Consider the following 21,598-nt stretch of genomic DNA (forward strand, 5'->3'; position numbering starts at 1 on the left):
ATCCAGACATTTTCAAGGATATTTTAGGGGGTGCTTACGAAAGTGAATTTGAGGATTTTGACTTTTTTAGGTATCAGAATGACTGTGGAGCTCAAGTCTGCATAACTCCAGTCTTTCCACTGCTAATTCTCTGTGATATGGTTAATGATGTTTTTCTCGTTGATTCACCCTCAGGCTTTAATCAAGTTTCATGTCTAATTGGCTGGGGATCAGCATCACCACAGTTGTACCCTGACCTTTAATCCTACTGGTCAGTAGATAAAAACTGGCCATGAATCAACAAATTGCCATTCAAGACACTTTCTCTCCAGTTGGGTTAGTTGATTTTTGGTTTATACTCTCCTTATGAAGACTTCCTTCTAAAATTCAGAAATATTGCCTGTTCTGTGGGCTCCTGGGTCCTGTCCTCTGCCATGGAGTTGTGGGTACAGTCTCCTTCTGTCTGACAGGCTGGTGCTCATTCATTGCCTCCCAAAACTTGGCAAATTTATTCTCTTATTTAGAGGCTATGCAAGAAAATGGAAGTCTAAACTCTTCCTCTCTCCCTCAGACTTGGGGAAGAGAGGTTGCCATTTTGTTTACTAAGCACAAGTGCTTTTACATAATAGCAAACTAATCCGTGCTTGATTCTTCATGATCCGTTTTTTGGAATCTGTTGTTTTGTAAGCAGAGGAATATCAATGAACTTACTCTTCTTAAACATGGGAGTAAACTTTAAAAAACATATACAGTCCCATCAAAACAACCATATGCTTCCTCCTGGCTTTACTGCAGCTAGCCTCTGCTTAAGAGAAAACCTCTTACCTTTCTCTACCCTACCTTCTTTGTTTGAGGCTGTAGGTCATGCTACCAGTCCTTGCCCTCCCCTTGGTTTGAGGCTGTGGTACTGCTTGCCCTTGTTCTCTGGCACTGAGTGCTGATGGTGTCCTCATCTCTCACTGTCTTCTGGGAATCTGGGTACTCAATGCACTCCTGCTTTTCCATCTCTAACAGTTCACCTCTGGGGAACGGAGGAGGTTGCGGCCTGGCTTGAGCATCTCAGTCTTTGTGAGTATAAGGATATCTTCATCCGGCATGACGTCCGGGGCTCTGAGCTCCTGCACCTCGAACGGAGGGACCTCAAGGTACTGTCACGATCAGCTCATGACAAATAGCCAGCTGCATCTGCATGACCTTCTGTGCTGAATGTGCTTGGAAGTGGTCTGCCCACTGTTCATTCCACGTGCCTTGGCAAGATGAATGGGTTTATTGCAGCCTTGTTTTATTTTCTCACCATTTCAGGGCACCTGATTTTTAACAGCAGGGAGGTAGAACAGCTAGTTGAGGGACCAGCTGTTGAATTCTGCCACAGCTTTCTGGAGATTTAATACAGTCCAGCGTACAGGTTGCAGATAGTGTTTTTGAGAGTGTCTGATTTTAAAGATGGCATGGAAGTTTTCACCTTCTCAGCTCCCGTACCAACTTTGAAGAACATGCTGTGATTGGGGAAATTTGGTTCTTATGTTGGTGTCACTGCACAAATAGATCATCACACTTCTTTGTTAGAAAAAAAAAATCATCATGGTCTTTGATGAGGCTGCTACATGGAGAGAATCTTTTAAAATACTGCTTAGTAACCACATTGTACAGCTTTGCATCTCCTCACCAGGAGATGCTTTCTCTACAGAAAGAAGTTGAAAGTGGTGGTTCTTTGCATGTGCAAGAGATGTTTGTCATCGTTCTGGTGACTTGTGTATAGCAGAAAAATACTTCATTGTAAAGCAGTGCATGGCATTTTTTGAATGCCCCTTGGATCTTCATTTGTGATTTTGACAATCTTCCTGTCCTGAGGTTTGCTGTAATCTGTGTAGTTGGTTCCTCTGCATCCCATCCAGCTACAGCCTGTGTTTTGTTGCATGGTACCCAAGTGTTCACACGTTTATTTGATGTGACCAGTTGGTTCTTCCTGCATGTTTCAGCTACTAGCTTAGGTCCTTGAGATCTGTATGCTCTTTCTTAATGCTCTGAGATCTGTATGCTCTCTCAAAGCCATTTGCATTTCTGGCTAATGGTTTGCAGTTGTTTCTTCCCATTGCTCTGTGCCTGCTCTGTGTTCATTACCCTGTCATGTTCTGATAGCTTTTTGACACATGGTTTGAGTTTCCTTATATAACCATCAGGTTTGTAGTCTTTCTGGTTGTTTTCCTCCTCTCTTTATAACCAGGTGACTAGTCATTGCTTGGCCACCTGGAATTTCCTCCCTGCCTTTCTCCTAAGGTAAGGTTTTCTCTTTTCTTCCAGGACCTGGGTGTGACCAAAGTGGGTCACATGAAGAGGATACTGCATGGGATCAAGGAGCTGAGCCGGAGTACTCCTGCCAACGAGGTTTAGCCTCTGTTTTCACAGCCTGTGTCTACCATTCCCCCTAACTGCACATCAGTCACCTCACAGAGCAGATGTGCTCACGACTGTCTCTACTGAACAGCTAAACTGTAGCTGTTCAGAGCTCATATCAACCAAGCATGGTGCTACCTTTATTCCTGTGGGGTACAGCTGCATCCACCTGAGAGGCACCTTATCTGCAGTCAGGCAGAGCCTCCCAGAAGAAAACTGAGTTGCTGTTTGAAGAACCACATTGTCCAACGTGGGAAGTTCTGGTTCCAGTGAGTGCAGGACTCCTGAGAATTGCAACACAGCTACCTTTATTGGATAACTTCATCACAGTAGAATTATTCAGGGCAAAAGATATATTGGCCAGTCAGACCCAAAACTTTTCTGCTTATCTGTGTGTCACACCTGTATCTTGGAGCATTTATGTGGGACAAAGCTTTTCATTTTGCCTCACTAATACCTTTTTAATGCACCTGTAGTTGCATGTAATTTGCATCAGAAGCTCAAAGCCAGTGCAGACCTCTTTGCTCATGAATACCCAGTGATTCTTACTCACTAATGCCTTGCAACAAAGAATGCACGTGGTTCAAACAGCAGTTTGCACCAGTCTGCGGGGTATTCCACAGGGCCTGGCTCTCCTTTTCCAGGCAGTGGCAATGGTACCAACTTTAGAGTTTCAGGCATCACAAACAATTGTTCAGAAATTCCTGGCAGGAAGAAACGACAAAATTCTGGAGAGCCAAAAGATTACAGGAGATCAGCTCTGACGTTCCCCCTTCTGAATTCATCTTCAGGACACCAGATGAAAGGGAGAGGGATGCTAACTAGCTGTTTGGGCCATGTGGAAGATGTAATGTAATGGAGAGAGATATGGAACAATTTGCTCCATCTTGGTGGGGGGAGCAGCATGACTGGCAACAGCCAGGAGCAGCTTCCTGCCCATTTAGTGCCACCTTCGTGACCACAGACGACAAAGCTGTTTATTTACTCAACTTGCAGTGCAGAAATCTATTTCTGTCATAAAAGATCTAATTTATCTGTAGTACTTGCATCTTTTCGCCTATCTTGGTTCTAGTGGCTTTTCCACCTTGCTTCTCTCTTGCTGCCTTGCTCCTTCACTCCAAGGTGGATACCAAAAGATTAGGGTGGCTCAGTCCTCTTGGGTTGTACCCCTGAGATATTGTGTGCTGTCAAACATCAGGGATCCTGTAAGAGCACTGAGAGCAGGAGGATTGTTACTGAGCAGATGAGCATCATAACGAACACTGGAGTTTGTTGGTAAATTGCCTTTGGTACCACCAGCACTGGAGCATGGAAAAATTAGTGCCTCTGAATCAGAGTTCCTAGATGGCCTTCAGATTTCCACTGTATTGCCTGACCCCAATCAGGTGACTGTTAAAGCCCAAAGACCAGCATGCATATGCCATGTTTATCACTGAAAAGGGAATTCGGTAACATTCAGTGTTGTAAAGCTGGAGAGACAGCAGGAATTTTTAATTACTTTGTGGTTTTGTACGTATTTATTTTCTTTTTATTATTACAGCATGGCACCTGTCTGGCTATGGCTGTAGACAGAAAAATGGCCACATACCCACATACACAGTGGCATAAAAGATAATTTCCTGAGGACATCGTCGTTGTTTGTTATTTGTAAGGATTTTCTCAAACTGACATCAGGTCTCTAGTCTAATAACAATCAGTCAAGTTATTTATGTAAAGACTGGTCAGCTTGAAAAGGCTTTGGGCTGATTTCATGCTGGGCAAACTCCATTGCGTTCTTTAAGATTTCACCAAGTATTATTCTGACTCTCCCTATCTGTTTTTAACTAGTTGTCATTCATCCACATCTCCACCTAGTGAGCGACAGGGTTTGCTCACAGTAAGTTAACGGAAGACTAAACATGCTTAATCAGCTGGCAAAAATTCTGGTATAAATACTGAGGGGACTGAGCAAGAAATTTGTTCAGCTTTACCCTGATCTGTTTTTCCTGTCTATACATCAGCAATTGTTTCCATAGCCGTATTTTTTCTTTATCAGTATAGCCCCACCTCGCTGTATTCAATTCCTGAGGTATCAGATGAGTAAGAATTGTAGACATATACTATATTTTCCCACTTGCTTGTTGAGGCACAGAGCAGCATCTGCATGAGAATGAGGAGAAACTTCCGCTAAGGACTCAGCTTCCACTCCAGGACGCAGCCATCCTTGCTGGTGACAGTAAGGTACAGCCCGCTGCCTGTCCTCAGGGCATTCATGTGCCTGCCCAGGAGAGCACAGCAGGGAGCACAAGGCAGGTGATAACTGGAGAAGAGGTGAGATATGTGTGTGTTCCTGTACATGGTGAAGGAGCTGTTCTTGCGGTGAAGTTTCTCTAGGCAACCTTATGGTTAAAGGCGCGTAAAAAATATGCACTTGCATTGCTTGCATAATTCCTGGGGGATTAAATTCTTGCCTCAACAGAAACAGCTCCCCTCTACTCTTCCTGCTCAGAGTAGCAGGGGAATCCAAAGAGTTCATAGATTCAGTTATGTTCCTTAATTCTTGCCATATCTATAGAGGCCTGACAGCCATTAGCCATCTGCTATGAGTGATGATGCCTGCACAGACCAATCTTCATTTCTTTTATGATCTGTTGTGCTGGTGGGTTCAGATCCTTTTCATGTATGTGCACATTTTATCAAACGGTTCATAGCCAGTATATATCTGTCTGTTGCTTACTGGAGGTGGGGAGTAAGTTCTACCCTCTTTTAAGAGCTAGAAAATCAGATCCACATTTAACCTGTGTGCCTTTGAATATGTATTAAGGTTTATATCTAACAAAAGGGTCGTAACTCTATGTGCGTCGCTGGGAATAACGCAGATTTCTGCTGCAGAGATTGTGTGAATAGACGAGGACAATTTGCGTCAAACGTCAGTGAGAGGTATCTGCAGTGTGGGGAGCCAGGCTGAATTTCTGGCTATGTTATTCTGAGTTCCTCTTCTGGCATCTGATACTTTTTTGTGGGAGAGAAACTCAGGAAAGACAACTGGAGAGTAAAAAAAATCTGCTGCTTTGCAAAAAAAGAGACTCCCCTGCAGTCTCAGGTAGAACACCAGCTTGAGAGAAGCTAAAACTGCACATATCACACATATGTTTAGTCACGTGCTACTCTAGTGAAAGCTGTGTGGCACCTTCTGTTTATCACCCCTCACCCTTGGCAGTGATGCTGGGGCAGTATCTGCAGTGAGCTGGGCATACAGTTTCTTCTGCTAGGAAGAGGTTTCAGTACATTATCTCACATTCTGGCACTGCCCTGGATATTTACCTTTATTGGCAGGTTCTGGGGAATAATGTACCCTGTGTTATGATGTTTTGGTTCAGTGGGAGTGCATGCAATGGAGACTTGAGGGAGGTTTGGCCCGTGAAGCAGCTGTCAGCAGTATCTTGCTCTGGTCTACCTTTGGGAGGGCTGTTAGTGCTAATACGGTCTTTCTGGTTTTGCTTGTGGGATCTTAGTGCTGAGAGGACACATCCCCACTGTGGCAGGAGCTGGCTCTTTGCAGCAGAGGGGAGGTGTGCCACTGGGTGCCTGGAGGTGCCGGCCTGGCTGGGCTGCACAAGACCCGGGCACCTGGGAGCCTCCGGCTCTGCCAAGGCCTTCAGTGCCAGTCCTGGGAATGTTTCTGCACCCAAATTGAATGGAAAGCGTTGTTCATTGTTTTAGTATTATTTAAAAATGTGCATACTGTCTATGTGATTTAAAAGAAAAGACTGTTTACACGAAATATTTTATATCTTAAGATATGCGTACTGTAAAAAGAAAAAAAGGAAAGGATGAAAAATGATGTTTTTCTACAACTGTCAGCAGTGACTGCATGTCTGTATCATCATCCACCAACTGTTGCTCCTCAGGGGTCTCCCCGCCATTCCTGTGATCCTGTCAAAAGCATAGGGAAGCAAGTGAATCCCTGTACAGTCTTGGGAAGAAGGTTTTGTGCCTTAAGAATGGGACCTGCTTCCCTCCTATTTATTGTGTTAATTTATACAGTGATTACCATGGAAATGTCTCTTGTATTTTTTTGTACATAGTTTACAGTTGATTGTTGTAAATAAGTTTTTCTTGTATATAAAGTAAACATGTTTCTGAGCTTCCAGTAAAGATTCTGTAACTGATTTCATTGTGTGAGAGGGCTGCAGTGCCTGTCTGGTGGGAACCAGCTAATAAAAAATCTGTGCTGTGATAAAATGGCTTTATCCTGAGTTGCATTAGAAGTTCATAGCTGTTCCTTAGAGAGGAGTGAAATGGTAAATATGATTGATGTAGATTAGTTTTGTAGCATTTCTTTGCGTTGGTTTAATTGGCATGGAGAAGGCACCATGTCATTTACTTTTTATTAGCTATATCTCTGCAGTGAACAAAAGAAGGGATGTTTTAAAAATGGTGGTTCTACTGCTGCTCATCCTGATCGTAGCTCCACTGTCTGCAAACCCACAGTTAGGTGGGAAGACACTCTCAGAAGCTCAGCAGGGTATTTGTTAGTTACCTCCATTTGCTTGCAGACCTCTTGTCGGGTGGTGTGGTGCAAGCACATCTTCCTGGTCATGATGCTGCAGTGCCCTGATGAGGGGGGAACAGTTGTTTCTCTACTCTACTTGGGCCTCTGTGCATTCAATTTATTGCAGGCAATTTATGCAGTAACTGGAATAAGTGGAAGAACATTTACAAAAATGTGGGAGAAATTGATTTTCTCATGAAATGTAGAAATTGACTGCCATAAAATGACACCTGTAAACCTGAAACTAAAAGATGTTTGGGTGAGCAGTCCGTGGATCAGATTGTGATGAGCTTTTTTCTGCCGTCTGTACAGATTGATGTGTCCGTAAGATGCTGACAAGAAACTTTCAGCAGATTAATTTAAACTGAGAAGATGGTTATAGAGTTCCATAGTATTGTTGCAAAGTAAATGGAAAGTAACTTATAATGGTCATGAATATTTTCTATGTGAAAAAGACCTTTCTACCTGTTAGTTAAACTGAAGGAATTACTTTGTCTTTGTGTGGAGGGGATAGTTTATGTGAGAGGAACATAAGAAACTGCAGTAATGTTATATACTGTTGCAAGACAAAAATGGTCAAACTGATCATTAAGATGTTAGCTACCTAGTCCTAGTAATACAGAGAAAGAAAAGTTATTGCATTTGCTCACAAACGCACCGGACCTGAGTGTTGGGCTCTGCATTAAGTAGCACTACAGAAAGCATGCAAAGAAAGCAGCAGCAGAGAGACTGAAGATATGCTTACTCCTCTGATACAGGTAATTCATTTTGGTCTTTTTTTCTATTTATTTGGCAGAAGCCAATAGCAAGAGACTCTTTGCCCCACTCAGTGTATCATTACTGGGGTATCAGACCTGCTCAGGGCTGCCGTCCTCTTGGTTGGATTGATAACTACTTAATGGATCTTGGGAGGGTGGAGTAAGTTGGGAGGGGGAGGTGTGCTGTGAAGATCTTGAAGTAACAATGAGGTTTTTTTAAAAAACCTTATTGCTGTTTCCTTTGTCCTAAGTGGTGTTGGGTTGGGGGTTTTTATGTGTTTGGGTTTTTTAATACAGTGTAAAGCATCAGGAGAGTTGAGAAGTCAAGGAAGTCTGCTCCCACTGAATGGGCAGCACTGTAAACAAACAGGTTTAGAAGAAGCCTGGTCATTCCTTACCTGTAAAGCAGCTTCAGAGTCATAAGGTAAATTCCCAGTTTGGCTGCTGTGTGCCTGGTTGGGATAAATAACTGCACCCACCAGCTGGGCCTTGAGAAGTGTGAGATGTTTAATTCTTGTGGGCAGAATGAAAAGGTTCTGAGACCACGGAAAGTGACATTTCACATTAATAACAGCTAAAAGATACATGGCAGTTCTCTAGCAACTTCTGTCAGAAGAGTTCCAGTATTTTGCTGGCTTACCAAGTGACCTGGAAGGTAGTAAGTCTTTGTCATCACAAGAAAGGAAGAGGTGGGGGAGTTTGGGTATGACCTAAAAGACCCACCACTTCTGTTAGACTTCAGGGTAAAATACAAGGCAGTTGTGGCCTGTGGCTTTTCCTCAGGAGGGCAGGGAAGTGGGCAGCTTCAGGCCTCTTGTCCTGCTTTATGAGCAGGTTGGCTGATGGGCTGTGCTGCCAACAGGAGTTGGAGCAAGTGGTAGGTCTCCCTTTTGTTAAAGGCTGTGCACAGCCTCAGCCTCAGGCAGGAGAGTTACCAATCAGGGAAGTAACAGGCTAGGAGGGACTGTCGTGGGAGCGGCTTGCACAGGTTGTCAAATTCCTCTTGCTCCCAGGCTGCAGACTGGATTCACAGCAGCACTTCCCAGCAGGCTGCTGAGGTTGTGCTCTGAGCTTCCGGTGTTTCTGCTTTCCTGGTAGCGTGTTCGTGTGCGTGTGTGTGAACTGTGCAAAACCTTGGCCTCTAAGGACCTTTTCTTTTAAGAAGAGCAGCCCAAGGAGACTAATATTTCGGTTTGGTTTCCCAGGGATGCAAGAGCAGTTTGATTTGTCTTGTGCTGTGTGTATCTGCCTTTCCCTTTTTAATGGCTGGAACTTACTGTCTCATTTGGGGTTGGACAAGATGACCTCCAGATGTCCCTTCCAACCCCAACCATTCTGTGATTTCAGACAGTTCATGGGGAGAGGTGGCTCACAGAACATGATGTTTTTACAAGTCTTGCAAGAAATCAGTACCCAGGATGAGAGGGAGACCTTGGTAGTGCTCTTTTGCAGGGGGAGGTTCCAGTGGGCAATAGCAAGTAGGCTTAGTGCTTTGATCGCTCATTGAATTATTCAGGTTTGAGCTTGTTAGAACTTAAAAGCTGTTGTGGGTAGGAAGAATTGATGGGTACAGCACAAGATTGATTGCTGAAGAGCTGTGATTTTGAGGCCATGTAGCTTTGCTGCCTCAGTTCCCCACCCTATCAAAACTTAAATCTGTCTACATTTTACTTAATTTATGGAAAATTACATTTTAAATTACCATATCAATATGGGAGAATTTGAGAGAAGTGATTCAGCACTCCTGGCTAAGAAGCTAAAGACTGAGAACACATTTGAGAGTTTTCCAGAAGCTTTCCTGTAGAAGAGGCAAATCCAAAGCAGCTGGCTTTTTTTGCACATAGGGGAACCAGGAAGAACAGTGTGTGCAGTCTGGTGTGCTCTTCCCCCTCAGAGGGATATCTTTAAGCTGTGAAATTTGAAAGATCCATGATGCTTTTTTACTTCAGGGAGGTGATTTCCTTTGATTATTAATGCCTGTTCACAACACTCTGTGAATCAGAACTCTCCACGGTGTTAATTAAAATCATGTGGAGCCTCCTCTCTTTTGCCAATCTCTCGTGAAGTTTCCCTGTCTTCCCTTTACCCTCCACAGAAAAATTGCTATTCTTTTAATGAAGGTGAACTAGAAAGTAGGGAGCCCAAGACTGTAATTGTTTCAATTGAAATGGAATGCAAAACTGGGCAGATCTTGAAGTATCCTGGAGCACCTTTTCTTGAATCTGCTGTGCCTGGAGTCATATGATTACGTGAGAGGCCAAGTGCTAGCTTTTAAAATACATATTTCTGCACTGTAGTATCAAGAGAAATGGGAAAGCAGAAATACAAAGCCCCCCAAATACAAGGGCTGATTAAAAACTAAATTCATTCTTTCTTAGCACCAGTATAGGTTTTAAAAAAAATTTCTTCAGAAGCTGATATGTTGGTTTAGATGTTTTAGGTTGGCTGTTGATGCACGTGTCCTGGATTTCCAACCTATGCCAAGCCTTAGAAACAAATGTGTATTCAAAAGTATGTAACCTAAGTGGTAGCAAACCATGATTTCTAGATAGCCAGGTCACCTACAAATACTATATGAGTAATATATGTACTATATGGTACTACACTTGTTACTTTTTTAGATTTCCTGTTTTATGTTTCCTGGTGCATTTCATAAACTTTATTTTCAGCAAAAATCTGTTACCATTAATCTCAGCTGAAATTTTCATACTGAATGGCCGAATTGGGGATAACTAATATATCAGTACAGCTTCACAGTACACACATCTTCCCCAACTGTAATTTTGGATGCCACAATTTTTATTATTTTTTTTTTAGCGCAAGTCCAAAATGGATGAACTTTGAAACTTAAACCTTAGTGTGTTTAGAGAGCTTGTTTTCAAGACAGTCCATGGCCAAGTTTGTAAGAGAAAAAGAGAAAAAAGTTTTATAAGCAGAGCCCTCCTAAATGGTGTCTCTGGACGTCAGTTGAGATCCTGGAGAGGCCCAGCTTTTCCCAGCACCTGGTGGCGCTTTCTCCAGTGAAGGGCTCCTAAGGACACACAGATGCACAGGTAATTTGCGTGATGATATCATGGGCTGTATGGCTCACAGAGGTGCCACCGCACAAACTGCTTTCAGAGGATGGGGAACACACTGGTTCATACCATCTGTGATGCAAGAAAACTTCTGAAAAGAATTGTGTTTTTTCTCTAAAATGTTTAGTATTCAAAATTTAATAGAAAATTTTGTGCTGATGAGAGCTAACCCAGTACACCAAAAGATGCAGCATGCTGGTGGAAGCTTCTTGCCCTGCATCCTTACAGCAGGCAGCTGATGGAGCAGGCAGTACCTGCTCATGGCTCAAACAGAGGTTAGTTGCCTTGGCTGTTTTGTGGTGGAACTTTTGATCAGAAAGTAAAGTGGGAGGACTCTTAAAAATAGCAGTATGTGTACCTTTTGGGTGATTGCATGCTGTGAGAAGGTAGTAGGATCTCTCAAGACCTCAGCACTGGGTGGTTACGCTTACAACTATACCCATTTCTACTTGCCAGAGAATCAAAAGAAAAACAGATTTGAAAAAGGCAGAGTGGATCCCCCAGCTGTTTAACTTTTCTCCTGCATGCAGGTAAATTGTCAAGCTTCCCGAGCACTGTTTGTTTAGTGACTAAAAAGAAAGCTTCATGTCACTCCAAAGAGTAAATATCTGAAGTTATGGATTAACTAAGTTGCAGCAGAGCTCATGGCGGAAGAACAGATCACGCTGATTCACACTGAATAAAGCAGTAAGTGCTTCAAAAGTATTGTATCCTTCAGGGTTTCAAAGTACAGCTTGCTTTAATGAAGCATAAAGCTTGTCAAAATTGTCCGGTGACAAGAGGGGGATATCGGCAGACAAGAAGTGTTCTGGGGGATCTGTTGATGGGTTAAAGGGAGCTAGCAAACCAGTCTGGAGGGCCTCTAATGAACGGCCTCTTTGGAGCTGGAATCAGAGAAAGTCAGAGCACAACACAGCATTCAGCAAGGGAGCTGCTCTGAGAAAAACAAGCGAAGGAGCTAGCTGAGCTGTCTGAATAGAAACTGCAGCATGGGGGTCACCCTGCAGCTCAGTGGTGCACTCCCCTTCACACCTACATTCTTTTCTTTAGGTAACTCCTGCTGCAGTATGTGGAAGCTCATCACAATAGGGGTGCTGCTGGCTGCTTGTTCTTTACGCATCTGTAGTACCTCAAGTAAGTTTTCATTTTAGAGATACCCTTCACCCTCTTCCAGTTGCTGTAAGCGCATTTCCTACTCCTCAGTCAGTCACAGGGGGTGGCTGGAATCGTTCCATCAATGGGGTTTGAATTCCTCTAGCAGAGACTCACAGGCAGAGTGCTGGGCTTTGATGGCTGCCTGGTCACAGCCCTCATGACCCCTGCGAGCTGACTGAATATCACAGAGCAGAGGCTGGAGCTTGCTTCTGCAGCACAGCACTGACAGCCCATGGTTTCTAGGACAGGCTCTCTTGCCTTGCTAGAGAGGGGCTGTTGCTCTGGTAAGTGTCCTTTGGGAAGAAGGACCACTACCAGTTTTCAGCCAGCTCTTTTCCCAGCTTGTGCTTTCACATTTTTGCTTCCAGTATTTTACAGCAATAAAGATGCAAACCAAGTCCTGAAAATCCAGAAGCGGGCAAACTCTTTTCTGGAGGAGCTCAAACCGGGCTCTGTGGAGCGTGAGTGCATTGAAGAGCAGTGTGACTTTGAGGAGGCCAGTGAGATATTTGAAACAAAGGAAGCAACGGTAAGTTGTTTTTTTTAAGGATGAATGTGGGACTTAACCAATCAATTGTTTGTTTTCTTAAAGTACTGCAATCCAGGGCATGGGAGACCTTGCTGTCAGCACTGAACATGCATCACTCCTGATCCCTAAGATGCAGGCATGGTTTTGAATGTAATGGTGTTACAGCTATTGTCAAGTTACCACCTGTATGGGCCACAAAACTTGGCTGCCCATGCATGTCCCACCTGACCTAATTGTGAGGGTTAGGTCCCAGCCAGGTAATCCCAATTCCTTCTTGACCCTGTTGGCTATTCTTGCTGTCAGAGATTTTCCCAGTCCTTCGAGTCCTTTGCCCTCTGTTGTCCATTCGTCAGCTGTGGCTGCCTTTCACTGTATGTCCCCAGTCTCCCACCTGTGCCTGACATGCATTTCTCTTATCACTAGGTCCTCTCTCATTCTCCAAACCTTGTGCTTTCAATTGGATACTACCTTTATTGTCAACATCACTGAATCCTGCCCCTTTCCACACCCAATCGTTGTGTTGGCTTGGACTTTTCCTTATTGTGTTAAGCAAAGTAGGCTTGCCCATAGGATGAACCAGTTCTTGCTGTCCCTCAGACCCCAGAGTGGAGTGGGCTCTGTCTTCACGATACCTGTGTTTTGTCTAACTGGGCACAAGTGAATTATACGCTTAACAGCACAGGTGACTTAACCTGGCAGCAAGTGACAAGGAAACAGAGAAGCTGAGGGGGTATTTAGGGGTTGTGGTGCTGGTGGGTCTGCAAGCAGGGCAGGGGGGTCTGTGCTGAGTATGGGCAATACATGAATGCCTGGGTTTGCCCATTTTGTTGGTTTGTAGTGCAAGTCATTACGCTGTCAAGAAGAACGAGACCGATGCTGTTGACTGGGGTGCTGTGCTCTGTTGGCCAAGACCATGATATACTTTAAATGCTTTGCTTCTTTAAAAATCTACTTCTAGCCTTAATGTAGGTTTTGTTTCTCCACAGCGAAATTTTTGGACCAAATATGTAGGTAAGTAAAAGACTTTCCTAATCACTTCTCTGTGTTTCCTCAGGAGTAACTAGTACGCAGCCTCCCTGCTGCCATGTATCACTCACTGATTCAAATTCTCATTCTCTGTTATGTGGGGCATGCAAAGAATGTTTTCCTGTCCTGTCATACAAGCAGCCTTCCTAAAAAGCTTGAGGTGCATCTGTGCCTATCGTCAGTCATCTCCCCAGAGCTAAGGCACTGATCAGAAGTGCTCTCTGATGCTCTAACCCTGCCTGTCGTGGTCCAAAGAGGAACACCACCACTGCTCTTCACTTCTGCAGTAACCTGCTTCTCCCTGTCTGCCTCAGGTTTTGCTCTTTCTTCCCCTTCTGCCCATGCCGCTCACACTGCAGCTCTAATTCAGAACCCAGATGCCCTTGTCTCTGGGCTAGCACCACGGAGGTATCACCATTAAATGGCAGAAACTCTGGGAATCTGGGGGGCGTCTGTTCATGTTAATGTTTGACCTGTGAGCTCTGCATGAATCAGGGACTGAGTTTTCCTGCCTCTGTTTCAGATGGAGATCAGTGTGACCCTCTGCCTTGTTCCAATGGGATCTGCAAGGATGATATTGGAAAATTTTCCTGCATCTGTAACAAAGGCTGGGAGGGGGTTTTGTGTAATTATGGTAATGCTGCCTTTAATCCACTATAAAATAACATTCTTTGTGACAGGGATCTCTGTGTAATAGGGATTGACACTTTTGTCATTGCACAGTATACTTGTGTTCTTTACTAATGTGATTTCTCTTTTGCTTCATGATGTGATAAAAGAATTATCTATGCTTATCTAAAGCCAAATGAATTTTGTGTTGCCACAGGAGAGGTTTGGAGATCTGAGATATCTAAATTCTACAAAAATACTGGAAATAATTCTGTAAAGGAGGGTTTTCAGTTAATTTAGAATTGTCAGCACAGAGGTGATGATGGAGTTTTTTACAATACAGGGCAAAAAGCAATCCACTGCAAATATTTGATTGTCATTACTGTGACAATTTCTTCCTTGAACAAAAGTTGGGTAGCATATTTAGGGATGAGTATGTATGTCATGAATCATCAACACTTTGCATTGTCTGACTTGCACTCAGTGATGGTGAATTTTCTGTCCTCTGGTCTACCTACTCTGACAGTAATCTCTGTTTTCTCCATCACCCCACTGCCTTACTCTGGACCAAGGTCTGTTTGCTGTCTCAGGGCCTGAGTGCCGTTAAAGCCCACAGCTGTCATCCCAAATCCATTGGCAGCTGTTGTTCACTTGAATCACGATGTCACTTTGCCACTTTACCTTCCTAGTGACTCTTTGGCTTTCCAACTTCTTGTGTCTCTTGCTGTTCATTTTTTCTGCAGAGGTCAAATATACCAACTGTTCTGTCGATAATGGAGGATGTGAGCATTTCTGTAGGGATGACCCTGCCAACCAGTGCCGTTCTTGCAGCTGTGCATCTGGTTATCGGTTGATGAATAACCATACTACGTGCAAGCCTGTAGGTAAGAGGAAGATGTTTGTAGCCCAGATGTGACAGAGGATTATTCAAACATGAGGTAAGAGGATTTCATGGGAGAATTGTCTGCAGTGCACTTTGTACTAGCTTTCAAAATATCCATTCCATGCAGAGTAACTCTGCCTGCATTTCCCAACTCTGTACCCACTTTATGGCCTTTAACTTGTATTTGCCTCATGGAGACATACAAGGGAATCAGGAAACTGCCTCCTCTGCAAAGCGTTGAGGGACTTCGGTGAAGCTACTGAATAGTATTGCCTAAGTTAGACGGAGGGAATGCTTTAGTAAGAGGTTTTATATTGGGTGATTTGGTCTTTGCTAGTTAACTTCTCTGCATCTCCTGTAGTAGAGTTCCCCTGTGGACGAGTGAAAATGGACTACATTGAAGCCAAAGCAGGATTCAATATTCGGCTCATTGAGGGAAAAATAGGAAGAAGAGGAGACAGCCCTTGGCAGGTAAGGAGAAAAGAGATTTTCACCACAAATAGTTCAGGCTCTTCCCGAACAGCTCTGCCTGCCTAGCTGCTCCAGAAGGGAGTGTGCTGCTTTACTAGTGGTGGTGTCATGTGAAGCTAAGATTCCCTTAGCTTAGTTTTTTCAAAAGCAACCCAAAAGTCAGAGTAACAGGAAAAAATAGTCTGTTATTTGGTAGGGCTCTTGACCTTGTCACTGTTGCCAAGCCTTATGGTGGGAGTATGAGGTAATCTCCTCCTCCTTTCTGCATGGATCTGTTCTTAGAAGCCTCATCTGTCATAAGTTCTAGTTAGCCGAATTAATCAGCAAAATATGCTGTAGCTTTACGGAGCAGGTTAGGACATCACAGAGAAACAGGAGACCTTGCAGAGCTTATCATGGAACTAGTGAATGCATGTAATCAGGGCCTGGCTCTCTTTGACATTAAAGGCCCTTCTATACCATAGCATGAGAGGCGCAGCCTGAGGTGATGCACTGCCTCTGGTGTGCTGTGGACACAAGAATAATCCCCTCATTTGAGCTCTGTGTTTCAAAGCTTTGAAGTATCAAAGTGCTTCTTTGTGATGACCAGTATTGTCCCATGCTGATTTGGATTAAGCCAGTCCTCATTCAGGAAGAATATTCAAAACTTTTTGTAGGTGTTCCACAGAGACCTTATTTGTAGTGGTCTTGTCCCACTGTAGAGCTTTGGCTTCAATGAATGTGACATGCTTTGGTGTTCGATGCATCTGGGCATTTTGCAACCACAAAGAAGAATGCGTACAATATTTTGTGAGCCGTGCTCCATGCAGTGTCAGACCTCTCTCTTTTTTTTTTTTTTGTTTCAGATTATGCTGCAAAATAGCAAAGGGAAATTTCTGTGTGGGGGTGTTCTCATCCATCCATCTTGGGTCCTAACGGCAGCACACTGCACTGAAGCAGAAGAGGGGCTCAAAGTAAGACTTGGTATGGAAAAAAAATCTGTCCCTGTTTTTTTTAAATATAACTGTTTCATTCCCAAGGTTTATCATCTCAGGAGAAAGACTAGCAGGTTATGAAGACCAAAGTCCTCCTTGGTTATAGGAGTAGGTTGTCTAGGAAGTATTTAATATGCACCCTAGCCAAAAAGTTTAGTAAAAAATTTTATTTCGTTTGAGCCATTACCAACCTTACTACGGAATTGAGCTGATGTCTTCTGAGCACTGCTGCTTGTCTATGAAGTAGAAAGACTTGGTCTCTTCTGCTTGTGTTTTTCTCGTGATGAAAATATTCAAGGTCATCCCAATATTGAAAAAAAACTCTTGATACCAGGAGGAGAATGTCACAGAGCCTCTTCCTGCCTTTTGATACATTTGAACACCATTACTTTAGAGAGTTTCAGTAGAGAAGGAGGAGAGGTCCTGCAGAATGGCAGCACTGTCTTCACTGGCATTGCTGCTCTTAGGCATGAGAAAATCTATGTCAGGTACAGTACTGCTCGTGAATTAACAGATGAAAATAATTAGTTGTCCATTCATACTTAAATATGATTTTTTTTAAAATTAGTGTTTTCTATCTCAACAGCTCAACTGCTTTCTTTCTCCATTAGTGAAAAGATAGGTTGTTCCCAGTAATTCTGGAAAAGCTTGGAAATATATTGTGTGTATACATAATTTTGGAAATATATTGTCTTTATGCCTGTTCCATATACACTGTGGGTGTGCAGATGTTTGAAACAGAGACAGTAAGACACATATGGATGGATATGTTCATGTCCATCCTCTGTTGTTCAACATAAAGGATGAATGGAAAAGCATGAGATACAGCCTTGGGTCCTCTTAGTGCCAGAATATCCACCTTTTCCACATCATGGACATGAGCATCCACATGAGGGACATCAAAGTAGAAGCGTGTGTGGTAGTTTGGAAATATGCACACAGACTACACATCTCCAAGCACTTCCACTTACTAGCAAGTCATTTTCTTCCCTTTTAAGTGATTGCCAATATGTATATTTAGTTTTAGTGAGGCCCTTGAGGAAGAAACCTGTGCAGTTTGCTTGGTAAAGGATCTTGGAATGTTTTAGGGAAAAGCAACCATCAGATGTGGTGTTTGAATGCTCTGCAGTGCTAGATGTAGCTTTGAGTGTAACTTAAAGAGGGATAGGTCAGCAGGAAAATGGTAACTAGGGTGAGTATCGAGGCTGCACTTAAATTACTCCACCCTGGCCTCGTACTGCAGGTCTTGGTAGAGATCTGTGCAGTCTGACAAGCTTGCAGCTGGGGTAGCCACGCCCAGGGATCTGTCGGCAGCAAGGAAAAAGGGGTGGGATCTGTCAAGAATGCCCTGTGCTGTCCAGATAAAAAGTGATTTTTGGTGAGTGAAGAAAAGTGCCGGCACTTGAGAACCCTGATTTGAGAAGTTTTTTTGGTTTTTTTGCTTAAATGAAACGCAAGAGACATGTCATATAAATTTGGGGTGAATATAAGGAGTAATTTTTAATGTAAGGATGATGAGCAATTGGGGCTTGAAATTCTCTCACTCTCCTAGCTGCCCAAAAGACCTTCCTTATTAATACAGGGATAAGCAAGTGTGTGGTCATGGACTGAGAGGTGTGACACATGATTGGAGAACCGTTCTCATTCAGTCTTGAGCACTATTGCTGTGGTGAGATGGAAACCACAGAAGGGTCCTTTACTGTGGTATGGGGCTGTGTGTGCAAGCCTGAGATGACTACAGCCTGAGACTTTACCAAGAGATAAGAGATTCTTCTCCACATGATACTCTAGATCAAGCAGAAGGGAACCTTTTTAAGACCCAGCCTAACATCACATGGTTGTCCTTTTACATGTATCTTTTGGGCATTTTACTGCCACCAGAAAAGCAGCTCTCATCAGAAAAACACATGCTCTAAAACCTAGAGACATCTAGTGAGATTCATGGAATGGAGTTTTGAATGGAGACATTGCCGTGTCTGTAGGGCGGGTGTGAGCTCCATGAGGGTAATGAAGGTGTTAGTACGGAGACTGCAGAGGTGATACTTGACCTGCCTCTGTCAGGCTGGGATACCCAATGCTGTTCTGGACTTGTCCCGCTGCAGATCTCTGCTTGCCATCTGTAAGAGCAAAACTGGAGGGGAAGCTCGTGTCTGGGTTTGCAGTCATGAGCTTGGAGAGTAGTCTTGGAGCAGGACTCACATGGTTCTTTAGTGCCTGAAGTGAAAAGTTAGATCTCAGAGTAGCTGAAGTTTTGGAAGATGGATTTGAGAACAACCCAGTTTTCCTGTTTGTGGCTCTTGTTTCTGCATCTCCAGCTTAAGCTGGAGCATCCAGAAGTGTGTTCTGAGCTCCAAGAAAAGAGAGCAGATAGGTGAATATAATGATTCAATTCAAAATACTGTCTCTCCCTTCAGAGAACAGTTCTCACACTTCCTTGTTTATGTAGAACTTCAAAATTAGTATTTTTCTGCCAGCAACAAGATTGTGATGCTCCTTATTGTGCAGAAGGAACTAGATGCATTTCACACAGCCTCTAGGTTCAGTATATCCAGGGGTGGATAGGAATTCTGGAATTTGAAACTCTTAGGGTGGATAATCAACTGAGAAAGGAAGTATTCGTCACCAGAAGTCAAAAGGGTCTTCTCCTGGCCTGGGGTAAGGGGAGCTGTTACTACAGTAGCGCACCGGTACAAAAGCTGTCACCCGCTTGTTTCAGGTGTCTCAGCATACGGACGGTTCAAGGCCGTGCTTGTGTGCAGAGCATGTGAAGCCTAGCAGAAAGTATGCTCCTACACAGCTAAACTGCTTTCCTCAGAGATGATCTGACAGTGAGTCCAGAGTGATTTCTGAGGCCTAAAGCAGTGTTTTGTGTCTGTGAAGATAGGAATAAACCCCTGCCCTTTATCTGCCAGTCAGCCCCCAGACACAGTGGCTGCAGAGCGGGTAGCAAGGCAGTGTGCTGCAAGGGCGCTGCACACACTGTTGCCACAAAGAAGAGAGGTTGTGATAGAAAAAAACAGATTTGTGAGTGTTGGCTTAATAATAGCAAGTCCTTCAGGCTCTGGTACTACGTAATACAGGTGCCCATCAGGGCAGTTTTAGCCGTCTGCTGTGCCATGAGTGAAATGCCCAGTGGCTGTCTGCAGAGGAACAAGAGCAGACACTCAGAAACTTCCAGGCACTTGGTCTGGAAGTCCAAGATCCAAAGCTGGATTTAAGGGGTCTTTTGAGAATCTATTTTTGGAACTACTGTGGATCATAAAGCCCCTACGCTTGGAGACACTGACTCTCTACAGAATTAAAAAAAACCCAAACACGGAAGAGCTACAATATCTCATTGGCAGGCTCAGGCACAGGGGAGCTTACACTGAAGCAAGTGACTTCAGAAGACCTTGGTCATGCAAATTCAGAGCAACTTGGCTTTAGAGTTTGTATCTGGAGGAATTCAAATAAGCCTAAAAGAAGGCAAAAATTAACGGAGGGGTGGGGGAACAGATTTGAAGGATAGTATTGTGAAGCACACATTTGAAAAGGTAGTGATAAAGAGCAGCTTCCAACTCTGAGACGGAAAGGGCACTTCTGTCACACACGCAGCATGGACAGAGGTGAGATGTCAGCCGGGATGTCCTGCCACCTCATGTGCTTGGATGTGTGCCTGCCCGCAGCTCAGGCGTGCATAATAGACAGTTCTCCAAACAAGTGTTTTGATCAAGTACATACTGAAGTAGACCTTGATATGAAGCTTAAATTAACCAACAGCACAGTACAGAAATATGACAGCCGCTGATAATTATTCTTGGGGCTCTTTACATCCTATCCGAGAGATCTGTTTCTGTCTTTTCTGGTGTATCACACTTGTTCTTGCCTTTCTGGTCCTTTTCAACTTAGTTTCCTGCTTGCTGTTCTATAACTGCTTGGCCCCCAAAGTGGCTGTGATCATGTAGCACAAATAGCAACTGAGAAGTCTTAAGTAGTCAAAAATTCCTTAAAATACAGATGCAAGATTTCAGAAAGGAATAGCCTTACCAATCAGTCATCTTTATCTTGTATATCCTGAAGTTCAGTCATTCAGGCACTGGTTATACGGCATGAAGCTCATGTACTGTTGTAGATGTCTCGCTTTGCTGTATGCTTGCTTTCCCAGCTTTCAGTTCTGACTCCAAGATTGTTTTCCTCCTGAAGATGATCTCCCAGGTTGCGCAAGTGTATGGTAATATCAACACAAGAGGGCAATACGTAGGCGTTTCGGTTTCTCACCTGATGACCATACCTCTATGGTTCTAATTAATTTAGTACTATATGTGTTTATGATTTAGGTAAATAAGGAAAGTTTACAGATTTGTCCACCTAGTAAGAACACTGTTAACCTATAACATAAAATGAACAAATGTCTATATTACAAGGGAAGTAAGAACATGAAGTACAGTCCTAAAGCCCAAGGTAATCCAGATGCCTTGGTGTTCAAGGTGAAGGAAGGTTCGATAGCATCTGTCATCTTCTTGTTTGCTCTTCCAGGTAAATACCACCGTATCCGTGCTGAGGCAGGCGAGCAAACCATTTGGGTTGATAAACGTGTGAGCCACGAAAATTACACCAAGGAGACCTCCGATAATGACATAGCCATGCTGCACTTGGTTGAGCCTGTGTCGTATAACAAATACACACTCCCTATCTGTCTTCCCACCCGCGACCTGGCAGAACAGGAGCTGACATTAAGTGGGAAGCAGATGGTGGTAACTGGCTGGGGCAGCACAAGTGATGTTAACAACAATTACTCTACTTTCCTCAGCTATATTCAAATCCCCATGGTTCCCCGGAACGAGTGTGCCCAGGCAATGAGATTTGCTATCTCTGACAACATGCTGTGTGCTGGGACCTTAGGAGACAGAACAGATTCCTGCAGTGGGGACAGTGGAGGCCCTATGATCACTAAATATAAGGATACTTGGTTTTTGGTAGGACTGGTGAGCTGGGGCGAAGGCTGTGGAAGAATGGAGAAATTTGGAGTCTACACTAAAGTTAGTCAGTATCTTGAGTGGATCCAGCACCACATAGATGAGATGTCAGCTTCTTCGAAGGGTTGATTCTGATACTGAGAGTCTGGAATATTGTGGCTATGTGCTAGTGACAGTATGCAGTGTAATGTACTGTCAGATCTTCAGTATTAAATATTGAGTATATGTTAACCTTGTGTACTGTTTTCCTTGGT

General features: G+C 43.7%; 2 protein-coding genes across 9 annotated transcripts in view; both read left to right on the forward strand.

The window, feature by feature from the left end:
* DGKD (diacylglycerol kinase delta) overlaps nt 1-6,597 on the forward strand; it is a 70,831-nt gene extending 64,234 nt beyond the window's left edge. For 6 of the 7 annotated variants that reach the window (XM_064457228.1, XM_064457224.1, XM_064457227.1 and 3 more), the window contains 2 exons: nt 994-1,124; nt 2,281-6,597. In XM_064457228.1, coding sequence (XP_064313298.1) covers nt 994-1,124; nt 2,281-2,370 — 221 coding nt within the window. In that variant the 3' untranslated portion in view covers nt 2,371-6,597. The remainder of the gene's footprint in view (nt 1-993; nt 1,125-2,280) is intronic. The other variant, XM_064457225.1, reaches the window with a different exon arrangement.
* Nucleotides 6,598-11,283: 4,686 nt separating this feature from the next.
* PROC (protein C, inactivator of coagulation factors Va and VIIIa) lies at nt 11,284-21,575 on the forward strand. Of its 2 annotated transcripts, none has more exons than XM_009505399.2 (9): nt 11,284-11,429; nt 11,793-11,876; nt 12,266-12,426; nt 13,413-13,437; nt 13,976-14,086; nt 14,805-14,945; nt 15,306-15,415; nt 16,261-16,378; nt 20,905-21,575. In XM_009505399.2, exons 2-9 carry the CDS (start codon nt 11,810-11,812, stop codon nt 21,471-21,473), a joined length of 1,302 nt encoding a protein of 433 aa, XP_009503694.1. In that variant the 5' UTR covers nt 11,284-11,429; nt 11,793-11,809; the 3' UTR covers nt 21,474-21,575. The 2 variants fall into 2 exon arrangements, with proteins under 2 accessions (XP_009503694.1, XP_064313322.1); XM_064457252.1 differs by having other exon boundaries at nt 15,309-15,415.
* Nucleotides 21,576-21,598: the final 23 nt, after the last annotated feature.

This window comes from Phalacrocorax carbo, chromosome 7 (assembly GCF_963921805.1).
Source record: "Phalacrocorax carbo chromosome 7, bPhaCar2.1, whole genome shotgun sequence".
Taxonomy (NCBI): Eukaryota; Metazoa; Chordata; class Aves; order Suliformes; family Phalacrocoracidae; genus Phalacrocorax; species Phalacrocorax carbo.